General features: G+C 44.4%; 1 protein-coding gene across 1 annotated transcript in view; it reads right to left on the bottom strand.

The window, feature by feature from the left end:
* Positions 1 to 15,863, bottom strand: part of ANTXR2 (ANTXR cell adhesion molecule 2) — a 156,687-nt gene that overhangs the window by 122,397 nt on the left and 18,427 nt on the right. The window contains exons 4-7 of the mRNA XM_053404324.1: positions 10,404 to 10,485; positions 9,698 to 9,805; positions 8,660 to 8,728; positions 6,891 to 6,971 (exon numbers count right to left, since the gene is read on the bottom strand). Of these exons, the coding sequence (XP_053260299.1) occupies positions 6,891 to 6,971; positions 8,660 to 8,728; positions 9,698 to 9,805; positions 10,404 to 10,485 (340 nt within the window). The remainder of the gene's footprint in view (positions 1 to 6,890; positions 6,972 to 8,659; positions 8,729 to 9,697; positions 9,806 to 10,403; positions 10,486 to 15,863) is intronic.

The following is a 15,863-nucleotide window of genomic DNA, read 5'->3' as shown; positions in this document are numbered from 1 at the left end:
GCTTCAGGTTAAGAACAGTTTTAGGTTAAGAACAGACCTCCGGAACGAATTAAGTACTTAACCCGAGGTACCACTATATTTTGTCTGCACACTCCGAACAAATTTCAGGAACCCAAAAATTGCATTGAAAAGTCTTACTTTTGTGACATCTGGCCCCGAAATGGCAACTAGGCATTCTGTTTTGGGCGACTGTAACCCTGGTTCAAGGAGCCATTTGGTGCCTAACTTAGATATCTGAGTTTCTAACACTGCATCCAAGTTGGTGGCTATCACAACCTCTTGTGAGAGGAAATTCCATAGTTTTAACTGTGCACTGTGTGAACAAGTGCTTTCTTTTGCCTGTCCTGAATTGTCCAATATTCAGCCTCTTTGCATGGTCCCAGGTTCTGGTATATGATGAGAGAGGAAGAAAAATGATACTTCGAGGAGAGAGCTGAGCTGCTTGTACAGAAGGATCAAAATGATGAACACACCAGCCCACATCAAGGCCACTTCCTGTGACTGCTCTCCTACCTAGTAACAGGATGTGTGCAGATACCACAAATGCAGAGAGTTGAACTGCTTCAAACCACACACACACAAACACACACACACACAAGCCATGCTGAAGCCACTTTCCCCATGATGCTCTCCCACAATGAAGCAAGATCTGCATGGACCTGAGCGCATTGACCAGACTCAACTTTCTTTGCCTTAGTCCTTAGACCACAGCAACACCAGACAAGATAACAAAATTTAAAGCAGATAATACAATTGACATAAACTTTTTTTTAAAAAAAAACTAAAAGGTAAAGGGACCGCTGACCATTAGGTCCAGTCGTGACTGACTCTGGGGTTGCGGTGCTCATCTCGCTTTATTGGCCGAGGGAGCCGGCGTACAGCTTCCGGGTCATGTGGCCAGCATGATTAAGCCGCTTCTGGCGAACCAGAGCAGTGCATGGAAACGCCGTTTACCTTCCCGCCAGAGTGGCACCTAATTATCTGCTTGCACTTTGATGTGCTTTCGAACTACTAGGTTGGCAGGAGCAGGGACCGAGCAACAGGAACTCACCCTTTCATGGAGATTCGAACTGCCGACCTTCTGATCAGCAAGTCCTAGGCTCTGTGGTTTAACCCACAGCGCCACCCGTGTCCCTTAAAAAAAAAAATACTCACTATCTAAAACTTGTAACTAGTAAAATTGCATATAAATATGTATACAGGAGGAGAAATTCTCACTAAAATGCAGGTGAATTTTCAGCAGAATTTTTTTGGGGGGTAGGGGGAGAAAACACAAGCTGATGTGGAAATGTGGAAAAATGAACTTAAGATTGGAGAAGCGTGAAACCGAGAGGAACCAAAATTGGCATATTTAGCCATTTCTTCTGATGGCAAAGCAGCACACCCAGCGCAAGGAATGTGTGGCTGACAAGGGTGAAGACGCAAGAGATTCCCTATGGCGACGCCATAAAGGAAAATTTTCTAGAGATGTTTTATAGATGGAACATAACACCTAGCAAAATATTTAAAATGTATAAAACAAAATCCAAAATGTGTTGGAGGTGTAATCAAGCAGAGGGGACGCTGCTACACATGTGGTGGACCTGTAATAAAATTAAGAGCTTCTGGGATATGGTATATTTAATTAATTTTATAATGAATGATTTTAGAGTGTTGTTTGTGTTGTATTTTTGTATTGTTTTATTGTTGTTAGCCGCCCTGAGCCCGGCTTCGGCTGGGGAGGGCGGAATATAAATAAAATTTATTATTATTATTATTATATGAAGAGCTGAAGAAAATATTTAAACAAACCTTTATAATAAAAAAAAATCCCAGAAGCTTTTCCGCTGGGCATATTAGACTCCAACATTGCAAGTGTAAATAAGAGAATATTCCTGTATGCAACATCAGCAACAAGAATCTTAACTGCAAAAAAAAAAAAATATGGAAAAAAGAGATAGTACCAACAAACAAACAAAAAGAGTGGCAAGAGAAATTATTTGACTACCTTGAATTGGCCAAAATGACGGATACAATTAGGGGACAATCTAAACAAAAATTCCAAAAAGAATGGGGAAAATATAGAGATTACCTAAAAAAGCAGTGTCCTAAAATCAATACCTGGACTTGCTTTGAGTAATTTCTGCAAAACGAAATATGGTGTGAAAGTATAAAATGTAGATAAAAGTAGGGCAAAGGAAATGAGAAAGAAATGGTTTACCAAATATGAAATTAGACCCGCGTTGAGGATGAAGGAAGCCAATTAGAAAAGAATAAGAATTGAAATACCCAACAAAAAAATGATAATTTAGGCAGAATATTTGGACTAGTTGATATGTATTTGTATAATTTGGAACATTCAATGTGATTGGATTGGATTGTTAAAATGGGAAACTTAATAAAATAAAATAAAATAAAAAAGAATTGAAATATGGACATACGTTTATTATTTTTTTGTATCTGTATTTTTTTTAAGGTCTGTTCATTGTATGTGTTTGTGTTGTAATAATCAGCTAATAAAAAGCATACATATACATATATATTCCCTATGGAGATACTTGCATGTGCACAGAGTTGCACCCTACAGGATAGGGCAGATCATGCCACATGTTTTGCATAACTTATTTGGCTTTTCCTAGTCCCGGGAGCTAAGAAATACCCAGGGCCACCACCCAGCTAGAAATCCAACTCACATTTCATGCTTCATGGAGAGTCTTCTCTCAAAACAAACGTATTGCAAAACACACACAAAACGCCCAACCACTACTGTTTGGCCTTTGCCTCTACTCATGAAAAAGCCATGCCAAAAAAAGTCTTTGAATTGCATTTTTCCTCCGAGCAGTTCACAAGGTCTCCACATCGTTTCTCCTCCACCACCCCTTTTTCTCAGGCAGGACAATTATTATCTTTCTGCCTAACGAGATTTGTGGCCAAACAGGGATTTGAACCCAAATCAGCTGAGTCAAAGCCCAGCATTCTGCCCAGGACGCCACACTGGCTGTGCTCATTTTGATGCATTTTGAGAATAGATTGCAGCCTCCCACAATTCATGCTCATGATATGCATCTGATATACATGCAATTCCTACACTTCTCTTCTACGCTAAGCAGGTTGCTTCCAAAGAACATTTTTTAGAAGGGCATAGTATCTGCAATGAAAGATGGCTCTGCAGGAAAGCAAGGGAAACTTATACACTCGTGAGCCCTGAATTTTCACATTGCCAGAGCATTTATTCCGCTTGCTCAGGAAGCCATACTTCCAGATAATTATCAGCCAAACTAGATCAGTAAACCATTACTGATCGGATAACTAAGTTGCCTTCAGCGTTTCTTCTTAAGCCACTAGACTTCCCTCTCGGATTGATGGGTTCTGACAAGCCTTTCGTTCATTTAGATGCTTTGCAAAGTTGGGAGACGTTAACAGCGCAAGAAAAGCTTGCAAAAGTTCACTGGCAGGCTTATAGCGGAAGAGGATTGCACACAGATCTCGTACGTTGTTTAACTTTACACAATTCCCAGAGGAGCAGCCCTGTTAGGCTGTCGCAGCCGAAACAAACAAGAGGCTTGCGACACTTTAAAAGGCTAACAAATGCATGATGGCATAAGCTTTTGCAGAGCGCAGCCCCACTTCCTCTGGCGCATAAAGTGTTATCCTCAGTTACTCGTATATATGAGCATGGCTTGAGGGGAATGGAGGATTGCAAACAGTGAGGTCAGGGGGGAAGTGAAGCAGAGAATACGCAGAACAGCAGCCACAGTAGTTAGTGATAACACAGAAATTCTGGCGTCTATATGCTAATTAACACATACAGTGTGATTATGGGAGGGGGGGAACCCACTAAAACTTTGTCCCAGTTCTTTTTTTATTTGCAAGCCAAATCCTATGCATATCATCTCAGAAGTAAGTCATAAGAAGAAAAGAAAAGCAACAAGACTGAATCAGGTAAGTGCTGGAGATCCAAAGAGGTTGCATATGCGGAGGACTTGTAAAAGGGTAAAAGTGTATTGGGAAATGATCCATAACGAATTAAGAAAAATGTTTAAAAGTACTTTCCCAAGAAAGACCAGAGTCCTTTCTGTTGGGGAGAATTCAGACTGAAATTCCCAAGTGTCAAAAAAGGTTATTTATGTATGCCACTACTGCGGCCAGTAGGGACGTGGGTGGCGCTGTAGGTTAAACCACAGAGCCTAGGACTTGCCAATCAGAAGGTTGGTGGTTCAAATCCCTGTGACGGGGTGAACTCCCGTTGCTCGGTCCCAGCTCCTGCCAACCTAGCAGTTCGAAAGCATGTCAAAGTGCAAGTAGATAAATAGGTACCACCCCAGCGGGAAGGTAAATGGCGTTTCCGTGCACTGCTCTGGTTTGCCAGAAGCGGCTTAGTCATGCTGGCCACATGACCCAAAAGCTGTACGCTGGCTCCCTTGGCCAGTAAAGCGAGATGAGCACCGCAACCCCAGAGTCGGTCACAACTGGACCTAATGGTAAGGGGTCCCTTTACCTTTATATATACAAATATCTACAGGCTAAAAAACCTTTCTCTGGCTAACAAACCTTTCTCTCTCTCTCTCTCTCTCTCTCTCTCTCTCTCTCTCTCTGACCACATTCTTCTACACCACCACACTTACTGCTGGACAGGTTTCCCTTTTAAACCAAGGACAGCCAATCAACTGACAGCACATTACTGCTGAGTCTTTCTGACTCAGCACTTCCATAGAAAGTATTGCTGGCTGATTGCATCAGCTAGCAAACTCAAGCCTGCAGACTCACACAGCATTCTGTGAATCCTGACACCCTGTTCTCACAGTGGCCTGCCGGGAGCCCAGAAGCAAGACCTCCATACAAGAAGGCTCTCCTCACTTGCAATTTATGACAATGGGTATTCAGAGGCAGAGGGCAGCACCAGATCCAACTATTGGCTCATATTTGGGTGTGAATGGATTTGTTTTCATGTATCGACGGACTGGTCAAACGTGAACTCCCAGACCTCTTCAACTGCAGCTTCAGATCTCGTCAACCCCCAAAAACTAGTGGAAGCCAAATACAATCTACTGAGTAAACATATGCAAAGATTGCTTATACAGTTATTATTGCTTATACAATGAGTTCCGGAAGTCCTTTCGGCTCCCGAAACCGTTCAAAAACCAAGGCGTGGCTTCCAATTAGCTGCAGGAGCTTCCGCACTCAAGCGGAAGCAGCGCTGGACGTTCGGCTTCCGAAAAACGTTTGGAAACCGGAACATTCACTTCTGGGTTTTCGGCGTTCGGGAGCCAAAATGTACAAGTACCAAGGTGTTCGAGAACCAAGGTACGACTGTACTTTGCATGACCTTACATTCGTTGCAGAAGCTTCTCTACCAAAAGTTGAAATTCTCAAGCCAGTTTCTACCTTCCTTGTAAATTCCATGAAGCTGTACAGACAATCAAGCCCTGGTTAGAGAAATCTAGCTCTCAGACACTGAAGAACAATGGCCTCAGCTTTAAAATGCATTGCATTTCCTTTGACTGAAATGAATGGAGTGGAGTAACATATTGACAACGTAATTTACACCATGAATTGTGTAAGTTACATCCTTTTACCACAGCAAACAGCGAGACAAATAACATCGTTCTTGATGGAAGGCATAATGCAGTGGAATTGAAACATAAGATGAATACGGAACGGAATGAAAAAGCCATGCCCGCTTGCAACCCGACTACCAAGCAATAGTTTGTGGTTGCCATCAGCTGGGTCTCTATTCCATTGCTTCTCTGGTGCATCCCACAGCATTAGTGTAATTGTAGAGTTGGAAGGGACCTTGAGGAAGGGACCTAGTCCTAGCCCCTGCAATGCAGGAATCTCAGCATGCGGTCCCCCATCCAGTTTGAAACCGGACCAGATCCTGCTTAGCTTTGCAAAGGTGCTAGCTGTCAGGGGACTGCCATCGAAACAGGGGAGGGAGGCAGGGACGCCGTTGGGATACAGGGAGCCGCAGAAACTTCTGAGGAGCAGTTCCTCGTCCAGCGGTGGGAAAAGCCACACCTCCAGTGGAGAAGAGAGGGAAGGGGTCAGCCAAGCGAGGAGAGGGCTCGAAGATGCTGCTGAGAGCCCAAGCCCCTTACCTAGCCCAGTTGGCCAGGAGGCACACACGCCACTTCAATCGCCCAGTTTGCGGAGAGAGGGGAAACGCAAGGAGGGGAGGCCGAGGTTTGGGGTGTCTAAGTTCTTATGTGTGGGGGGGAACCGAAAGGGGCCACTCCCGGATTCTGCAAGTGACTAAGATGGACGTGAACCTTGTGTATCTGCACTGTAAATAGTTTGCACAATAAAACCTGTAAAAGACAGGTCGGAGTCCTGCCTGGTTACTCACGAGCAACCACCACCCAGCATCTGACACTAGCACTTTTATTGCTGCCTGTGTAAGATAAAAAAGAGGAGATCTCTCATATTCATCCTGGATTATGCAACAGACAGAAGCAGCAAGTTTCAGTGGCATGGCAATCCTTTTTTTCTTCCCTCCCAACTTGGGCAGGATTAAATTCTCACACTGGACTCTGGAGCCACAGTTCAGCAATCCATCGAGAGAGAAATACTCCTCTCTATTCAGTCTGGGGCCTTATGTGGTACCTAGCAGCTCAGAGAGCAGGGACAGTTGACGTGTGTTGCTGGACTTCAAATCCCAGGCTGCCCCAGCTGCTGTGGTCAATGTTGAGGGAGAATGGGGAGTGTTAGTCCAAAAACATCTGGAAGGATGCAGTTTAGCCATCCCTGCCTGAGAGATCAGATCTGTGGAAGCCACATCAATCTGCAACAAAGCACTCAGGCTAGAGAAAGCTCAGCCAGCTTAATATTTCGCATGGAAGACGATGCCACAAAAGTAAATAAGATTTCACCACCTTAGTACATGAAAAATATGTGCTTTCCAACATACTTACCGAATTAATTATCCCCCGGAGGGCTTGGAATCCTTCCTTGACTGGGAAGACTTGCTCCTTAAAACCAGCTATCCTTTCAAGCTAAGGAAGTAAGGACAAATGCATTGGCAAAAAAATATGAACAGCTAAACCAGCCTTTAAAAAACAACCATCCTGGTTTCACTGTGGCCAACCAGATGTTCATGGCAACTGATATTCAGAGGCCTACTGCCTGCAATAGTGGAGGGAGAACATAGCCATTATGGCTAGTCAGAAACTGAAGGATGCATGAAGGAGAACCACACAAGAAGATGGGGCTGTTTTTGCTCTTTGTAGCTGTTCTCAGTCAAAGAAAGATGTTGCTTGAAAGCAACTTGTATTTTTAGCTGGGGTAACAGCTGCCTAGAGAAACAGCAAAGCTTTGGCCATGTGTACAACTCTTCCTCCTGTCTGTATGTCTGTTCCTCGGGTCCAACAACGTTCATTTTATTTATTTATTTTTTAAAAGTCAGATCTGTGCCTCATATTTCCTATGAGGAGTTCTGTCCAAGGCATCAGTGAGCAACTGCCAATGAGAATAGACAACACTGGGTTAGACTGGCCAATGGCCTGGCTCAGTGTAACAGGGGTGGATAACCTGGGGCTCTCCAGCTGTTGCTGGACTATGATTCTCACCATCCCTGGCCATCAACCAGGCTGGCTCAGACTCTGGGGGCTGTAGTCCATCACCATCTTTTAGACGGCCACAAGTTCCCCACCCCTGCAGCAGATGGTAGCTTCAGACTTGGCCTCTACATGCAGCAGAATGAGGAGGTGACAGAATGGGCCGTACCAACCTGCAGGAGGGGGATGACGGTTTTGAATGTTTTCCTACATGCAAGATTCACTGCAAACACAAACTGCTTTGTCACATCTACTGTATTTTTTGCTCTATAAGACTCGCTTTTCCCCTCCTAAAAAGTAAGGGGAAATGTGTGTGCGTCTTATGGAGCGATTGCAGGCTGCACAGCTATCCCAGAAGCCAGAACAGCAAGAGGGATTGCTGCTTTCACTGCGCAACGATCCCTCTTGCTGTTCTGGCTTCTGAGATTCAGAATATTTTTGTTCATGTTTTCCTCCTCCAAAAACTAGGTGCATCTTGTGGTCTGGTGCGTCTTATAGAGCGAAAAATACGGTACATCTACATCTACATCTCTAGCTGAGATCTACCATAGAATTGTAGAGTTGTGTCCTGCCTCCAAGGGAGGTCCCTGGGCAGCAACAGGAGAACAGGCCTTTTCTGTTGCTGCTCCTCGTAGAATCATAGAGTTGGAAGGGACCACAAGGGTCATCTAGTCCAACCCCCCGTGATGCAGGAATCTTTTGCCCATTGTGGGGCTTGAACCCACGGCCCTGAGATTAAGAGCTTCATGCTCTCCCTACAGCAATAAACCATAAAACCATACAATAAAATCCATCTACACAAGTTAAAAACAGACATCAATTAACCATTGTGGAGGGATGCATTTCTTAATTGCCTACATAGGCCTGGATGGAATAGGAAGGTTTAGGGCAGGCATTTAAAAACTGACACAGGGGCATGTGTGTTTTAACATGGTGGGAGGTGGAGGGACAATTCAAAAGAGGTATGTCCTACTGACAACCTAAGGATTTTGCACCTTCATTCTGCTGCATATACAGGGCAGGTCTCCTAGAAGCTGTATCCAATACCAAGGAAGTGCGTAAATCTTCAAACATTGCCAGCAACTTGTTTATCGTCTCAACATGGTGTCCTGTAATATAGCCCCTACCTGGTCTTGGTCAAAATCAAGGACTCCGACGCAGTAGACTCTTGCTCCCATATCCCTGGCAAGCTCTGCCTTGAATGGAAATAAATCAATAAAAGTTTTATGCATTTGCTAGAATATAACAAGGTCCTGATCTGATGGCATTGGCTACCAATTCATTTCTGGGCCCAATTCAAAGTGCTGGTTTTGACCTATAAAGCATTAAACAGCTCAGAACTGCAATACCTCTCCCCATACGAACCTACCCAGATCCTGAGATCATCTTCTGAGGCCCTTCTTCATGTGCCTGCTCCACAAGAGGTCCAGAGGGTGGCAATACAAGAACAGTCCTTTTCAGCTTCCCATTGGTACAATGCTTTCCCCAGGGAGACTTGCCTGGCACCTTCATTATACACCTTTAGGTGTCAGACAAAAACGTTCCTCTTTAATGAGGCCTTTGATTGATCCAATGCCCTTTTAAAATGTGTTGGAGAGGGGCGGTTATTGGGTTGCTTTTCTTTCCATTTTGATTATATCTTGTGTGATTTTTATATTGTGATTTTATCTTGTGAACCACCTTGGATCTGTGGGTATACGGTATAGGGACGCGGGTGACGCTGTGGTCTAAACCACTGAGCCTCTTGGGCTTGCCGATCGGAAGGTCGGCGGTTCGAATCCCTGCAACGGGGTGAGCTCCCATTGCTCTGTCCCAGCTCCTGCCAACTAGCAATTCGAAAGCATGCCAGTGCAAGTAGATAAATAGGTACTGCTGTGGCGGGAAGGCAAGTGGCGTTTCTGTGCGCTATGGTGCTTGTCATGGTGTTCTGTGCACCAGTACTGGTTTAGTCATGCTGGCAACAATGACACCAAAAGCTGTCTGTGGACGAACGGTGGCTCCCTCGGCCTGAAGCGAGATGAGAGCCGCAATCCCATAGTCGCCTTCGACTGGACTTAACCGTCCAGGGGTCCTTTAACTTTTCCTTTACAAATTTAATAAATAACAACAACAACACAGGCAAGCACTGAACTAAGCAGGAGGCACAGTTTCAATTCAACACTCACCTCTTTTTCTGCATATTGCGGTATATACCCTTGCAACTGTCCATCCGTCAGAGCGATGATGATGCTGTTTGACTTCAAGGCTCCAACCTCCTTGATCTGCTTATTTGCCTGAAAAACAAAAAATGTGTGCTTATCACTGTCATTGGGGGGCTGAGAACTGGCACAAGAGGAATATAGCCATTTCAGATAAGGAGATGTGGGCTGTTGAAATTATTAACAGTTATAATAACTAATGAGCTAAGGGCCCATTAAGCTGTGGCCAAGTTAGACAAAGTCGATTCAGGAATCTTTTGCTCAACGTGGGACTTGAACCCACAACCCTTGCTTGGCTGGGTTTTTTGAGGGGTTGTTTGTTTTATAGAACCAGGAGGAGGGGAAGCAACTGGATTGGGACCATGGGGGAGAAAAGCTTTGCCCCATTGCCCCTGCTATGGTCCTGATCTAATCCACCCTCCTGCTTTTAAAAAAACAGCCACACAAGAACTAAATATGTAACTAATTCCATGTCACAATTGACCCAAGAAGGGCAAGATACCTTGAACAGCAACAAATCATAGAATTATTGTTTGTAGAGTTGGAATGCAATGGAGGACTCATTTGCCCAACATGGGGCTCAAACTCATGACCTTAGATTAAGAGTCTCATACTCTACCCACTAAGCCATGAGCCACTATATCATTTAACAGAGAGGGGAAGGAAAACTTACTTCTTTTATTCCTTCATGTATGTACGTTTCACCTCCTGGCTTAACATTACTCAGCTCTTCAAGGCCTCTCTGAATTTCGTTCCTGAAAATGAAGAAGAGAGCAAAAGATTATTAAACATTGTATTGAAAATATTGCTGAATCCTTCAAGCATCCCTGATCCCATCTGGAAAGATCTTAAGAAAAGAAGAAGAGTTCTGCTAAATCAATCCAAAGGCCCACTTAGTCCAGGACTCTGTTCTCACAGCGACCAACCAAGATACTAAGCTTGCAAGCAGAACCTGGGTGCAACAACCCTCCCCACACTTGCGATTGCCATAAAATGGTATTCAAAGGCTTACTGTCCCCAAAGGTGAAGATGCAACATAAGGTCAACCTTTGGTACCAGCCACGATGGCTACCATCAATGAGATACAGTGGTGCCTCAGTTTAAGAACAGCCCTGCTTACGAACAATTCGGGTTATGAACTTTCGCAAAACCAGAACTTTACCTCGGTCTAAGAACGGAAACCAAATGGTGGAAGGGCACCGGTGGCAGGAACCTCATTAGGGAAAGCATGCCTTGGTTTAAGAATTGTTTCGGTTTAAGAACAGACTTCCAGAATGGATTAAGTTCGTAAACCGAGGTACCACTGGACACTGAAAACACCTGCGTAAAGTAGGGCTGGGCGTCATATTGATATCTTGTCTAAAACCGACTTGAAGTCCATATTGTGATATTGGTTTCATAATTTTTGACATGGCAACATATCCCAAATCGTGTGTGTGTGTGTGTGTGTGTGTGTGTGTGTGTGTGTGTGTTATGCAAAAATCACAATGTGGGGAAAACTGAAACCAGCCAATGCCTCTACATAGTTCCACCCTTATTTCAGACATGATAATATACAGTGGTATCTCGGGTTAAGTACTTAATTCGTTCCGGAGGTCTGTTCTTAACCTGAAGCACCACTTTAGCTAATGGGGCCTCCTGCTGCCGCCGTGCCGCCGAAGCACGATTTCTGTTCTCATTCTGAAGCAAAGTTCTTAACTGTTGAGTTTCTGTTAATTGGTTCTCATGGGAAACTTACAGATTCTGGCTTCACACAATTAACTCAAGGCAGTGTCAATTTACTCTTGGCAGAAAGCCAAGGTCAGCTGGACCTAGAAACTACTTACTCTGATTGGTTAACGACCAGCACTCAACTCTGTTATCTAGGGATTGCTAGCACAGTGTGATGTGGGGTGTGTTAGGAGTAGGAGTGCTGTGTGTGGTTAAGAGAGAGAGAGAGAAAGAAAGGATTTATTTTGCTTTGTTTTGTATGCAGAAACTCTGCTGGTTTTATTTTTCCTTTTAATAAATCCTGTAAATAGTTATTCTGAGTCTAGCTGACTAGTCATTTCCACCTCAACTAGCTTCTTCGCTGTGCAGGAAAACTCTGCTACGTTTGGGCTAAAGCCATTAGAGCTATGCCTGACACTTCAAAGTTCCATGAGGTTATGGGCATTGTGCTGCCAGCCTGAGTTGCGGTGGTGTCAGCATCAACGGCGTTGGTTCCAGTAGTTCCAGAAGTTGTTGTTCCTGTTGGTGCAGCAGATGGACACTGGCTGGTTCCTGACTGTGGTGAGCTGGTGACGCAGCGGACACAAGGACAACAGCTGCAGCGTGTGAGTGCTGGGTGCTGTGGTTCCTGTTTTCTCTCTCGGTGGTCGTGAGTAGCTGGTTCCGGGTTCCAGGGACATCGCTCTCAAGATGGCCTCACAACCAGTTCAGATGGCTTTTGAGCGTCTGAATGACTCCAATTACTTGCTGTGGTCGGAACGCATGCAGGCAGTGCTGCAGAGGGATCGTCTCTGGCAAGTGGTGAGTAAGTTTCCTGCGAAGCCTGATGATGAGGACCTCGATAAAGACCAAAGAGCAAGGGCCACAATTGTCTTGGGGCTGGAAGATTCCCAGTTGCCGTATGTGAGGGGAATCAAGACAGCTAGAGGTGTGTGGCAAGCACTTAAAGAACTCCATGTGCGTGAGACAGCGGTTTCCAAGCTGTTCATTCGCAAGGCATTGTACAAGGCAATGTTACAGCCTGGGGTTACAATGCAGGAACACCTACACAGTTTACAGTTAAAGTTTGCTGCGCTACAGGAAAGAGACTGTGCGTTAGACCAGCAGGAGAAGGTGGCTATTATTTTGAGTTCTCTCCCGGAAAGCTGGGATAATTTAGTTTTGTCTCTAGAAGGCATACAGGAGCGTGATTTATCAATCAGTTACGTTACTGGGCGTTTGATTGAAGAGTGGCAGAAGAGGCAAGAAAGGTCGTTGGCTGCAGAGGCTTCTACAGGCGGGCGGTTTGGAAGGAATTCTCATGCCGTGCCAGAGGTGAAGCAAAAGCAGCGTACCGGTGAGGAGTCAGCGTTTGCTGTTAGGCGTTGTTTTCGATGTGGGTCTTCAGCGCATCTAAAACGACAATGTCCGGAGTTGGTCAAGTCTCAGTGGCCGGTGCAGGAGCAGAGACGAGATCAGCAGCAGCAGCAGCGTAAAAAGAAATTCTTCAAACGAAAACAGTCGGCTCAACTGGTGACCGCCGAGGTCAAGATTGCTGATGAGAAACAAGCTGTCTGGGTGGTCGATTCGGGAGCATCTCGGCACATCGTAAATTCAGATGAATTGTTTGTTTCCAAGAACTCAGCACAGCGCAGCCAGGTGGCTCTAGCAGACGGAAGTACTTCCGAAGTGATTTCGGGGGGTGCAGTTTTTGTTCCTTGTCTTCGTGAATGCCTGCAAAATGTACTTTGTGTGCCGTCATTAAGGAGCAATCTGATGTCTGTAGATTGTTTGCTAAAAGCTGGGTTTAAAGTGTATTTTGAAGGAGACAGTTGCATTATTAAGAAGGCTGGTGAGATTTTAGGCACTGCTAAGTCAGAGGGAGGCTTGTTTTGGCTTAAAGCAGGATCTCAAGTTGCAGCAGTAGTCAGTAAATCTCAGCCTGCAGTGAATAACAAAGCTATACATGACAACTGTGTGCACTTATTGCATAGGAAAATGGGGCATGCTTGCTGGAAAAGTGTACTAAAAATGTCTGAATTGGCTGATGGGGGTAATTTAAAGAGTTGTAACAAGTACCTTGATTGCAATGTTTGTAAAAAGGTTAAAACCCACAGAGTCTCTTACCCCAGAAGTGACAGAGTTAGTGAGTCACCGCTACAGCTGGTTCACATGGACGTAATTGGTCCATTTGCTGTAAGCAGGGGTGGATCGCGTTTTTCATTAACAATTGTGGATGACGCCACGCGTTATTCTTGGGTTTTTCCCATGAAGAATAAGGGTGACGTGTTCACTAAGTTTAAAGGCTGGGTGGCATCTGTGGAAAGATTTCTGTCCATTAAACTCAAAAGGATTCAGACGGACAGAGGTGGCGAATTTATGTCAAATGCTTTTAGAGATTGGTTACAAAAGCGTGGCATTGGGCATAGAAAAACGAACGCTTTTTCCCCAGAGGAGAATGGCGTTGCAGAGCGAAAAAACAGATCTTTACAAGACATGATGTTTGCCATGCTTGATGATGCTGATTTGCCCATGTCTTATTGGGGGGAGAGCATGCTCACCGCGTGTTATCTCCAAAATAGGCTCTTTCATCAAACAATAGGTACAACTCCGTACTTTAAATTGTTTCAGAAAAAACCCAAAATTGACCACTTGCATGTGTTTGGATCAAAAGCCTGGGTGTTAATTCCAAAACAAATGAGAAAGAAGGGAGATCCTAAGACCAAACAGTTAGTGTTTGTGGGTTACCAGGAGCTGGGAAAAGGTTTCCACTTTGCTGAAGGGACAAATGGCATTGTGATCTCCAGGAATGCCAGTTTTTGTGAACATAGTGGCTGGGAGAGACTACATGCCAATACTGAGGTTTGGTTTGAACCTTCCCAGGAGCTTCATGACTCTGAAGGTAAACATAGAGAATCAGAGTCTGAGGGGGAGGAAAGTTCAGATAAGAGCTCTCAAGAAAGTGGAGTTGCCCAAAGACCAGTTGTTAAGCAACAAAAGAGAGGTCATAGTTCTGAGGAGGAAAGTGGGTCAAAAGAAAAATTTTCTCCCAGAAGATCTAAAAGACAAAACAAAGGAGTGCCTCCAGTGCGTTTTTCTCCAGATACTGCAAATGTGTTTAGTGTAATTGCAGAGCCCAAGAATTTTCAGGAGGTGTTAAAGTTACCAAAAGAGGAGGCAGAGCTCTGGAAAGAGGCAATGGAGGAAGAGATGTCCTCTCTGAATGAGCACAAGGTTTTTACACCAGTAGCAGCGCCTGAGGGGGCAAAGATTGTAGGCTGCAGGTGGGTGTACAAACTTAAACCTCTGGTGACAGGAGAGTACAAATACAAAGCTCGTTTAGTGGCTCAAGGATACTCTCAGAGGCCTGGAAAAGATTATGACGAGACTTTTTCCCCTACTGCTAAGGGGGACAGTGTAAGGCTGATTTTAACGCTTGGAGCAAAGAGAAAACTCCTGTTAAACCATTTTGATATCCAGACTGCATATTTACATGCATCAATATCAGAAGACCTGTATCTAGCCGAACCGCCTGGTTATGAGACAGGTTCCAATAGAGTGTTGAAATTAAACAAAGCTCTATATGGTCTTAAACAGGCTGCAAGATCTTGGAACAAATGTTTCCATGAGGCCTTAGTGTCATTTGGTTTCAAGCAGAGTACAGCTGACAATTGTGTTTATGTACGTGGTACAGGCAGTGATCAAGAGTTTTGTCTGATTTATGTAGATGATGTATTGTATGCTTGCAAAACAGATAAACAAACTAAAAGGTTTGCCAAGCAATTGTCCAGTAAGTTCAAAGTGAAAGACTTAGGCCCGGTTAGGACATATCTAGGGTTGGAAGTGTGCTGGGCCCAAGATGGCAGCTGCCTAATTAGTCAGCAGAACAAAGTTAAACAACTACTGACTACATACAGGATGCAGGATTGCAAAGGGGCAGTGGTGCCTATGGATCCAGGTTTCATAAAAACACTTCATACAGACGAGAGTCCTGAATTTGAACATCCTGATGTATATCATTCTGTAATTGGAAGTTTATTGTATCTAGCACAGTGGTCCAGACCTGATATTAGCTATGCAGTAGGCATACTAAGTAGATTGGTCTCAAAACCCACACTAAATGCCTGGAAAGGGGTAAAACAAGTTCTGAGATACCTCAAACAGACAACTGGCTATATGTTACAATTAAATTCTTCAGAGGATGAAATGTTGAGTTGCTACTGTGATAGTGACTGGGGAAATTTGCCGGATAGAAAATCTGTCACAGGACTGGTCATAATGGTCGGTGGAGCTTTAATCAGCTGGCGGTCACGCAAGCAAGACGTTGTAAGTGTGTCATCAACGGAATCAGAGTACGCCGCGTTGAGTGAATTGTGCAACGAGGTGATTTATTTCAAGCATTTGTTAGCAGATTTAAATGTAAATTGTGGAGAACCAGTACAAG

This window comes from Podarcis raffonei, chromosome 9 (assembly GCF_027172205.1).
Source record: "Podarcis raffonei isolate rPodRaf1 chromosome 9, rPodRaf1.pri, whole genome shotgun sequence".
NCBI classification, from domain to species: Eukaryota; Metazoa; Chordata; class Lepidosauria; order Squamata; family Lacertidae; genus Podarcis; species Podarcis raffonei.
The sequence above is the reverse complement of the archived record's forward strand: the minus strand, read 5'-3'. Positions and strand labels throughout refer to the sequence as shown.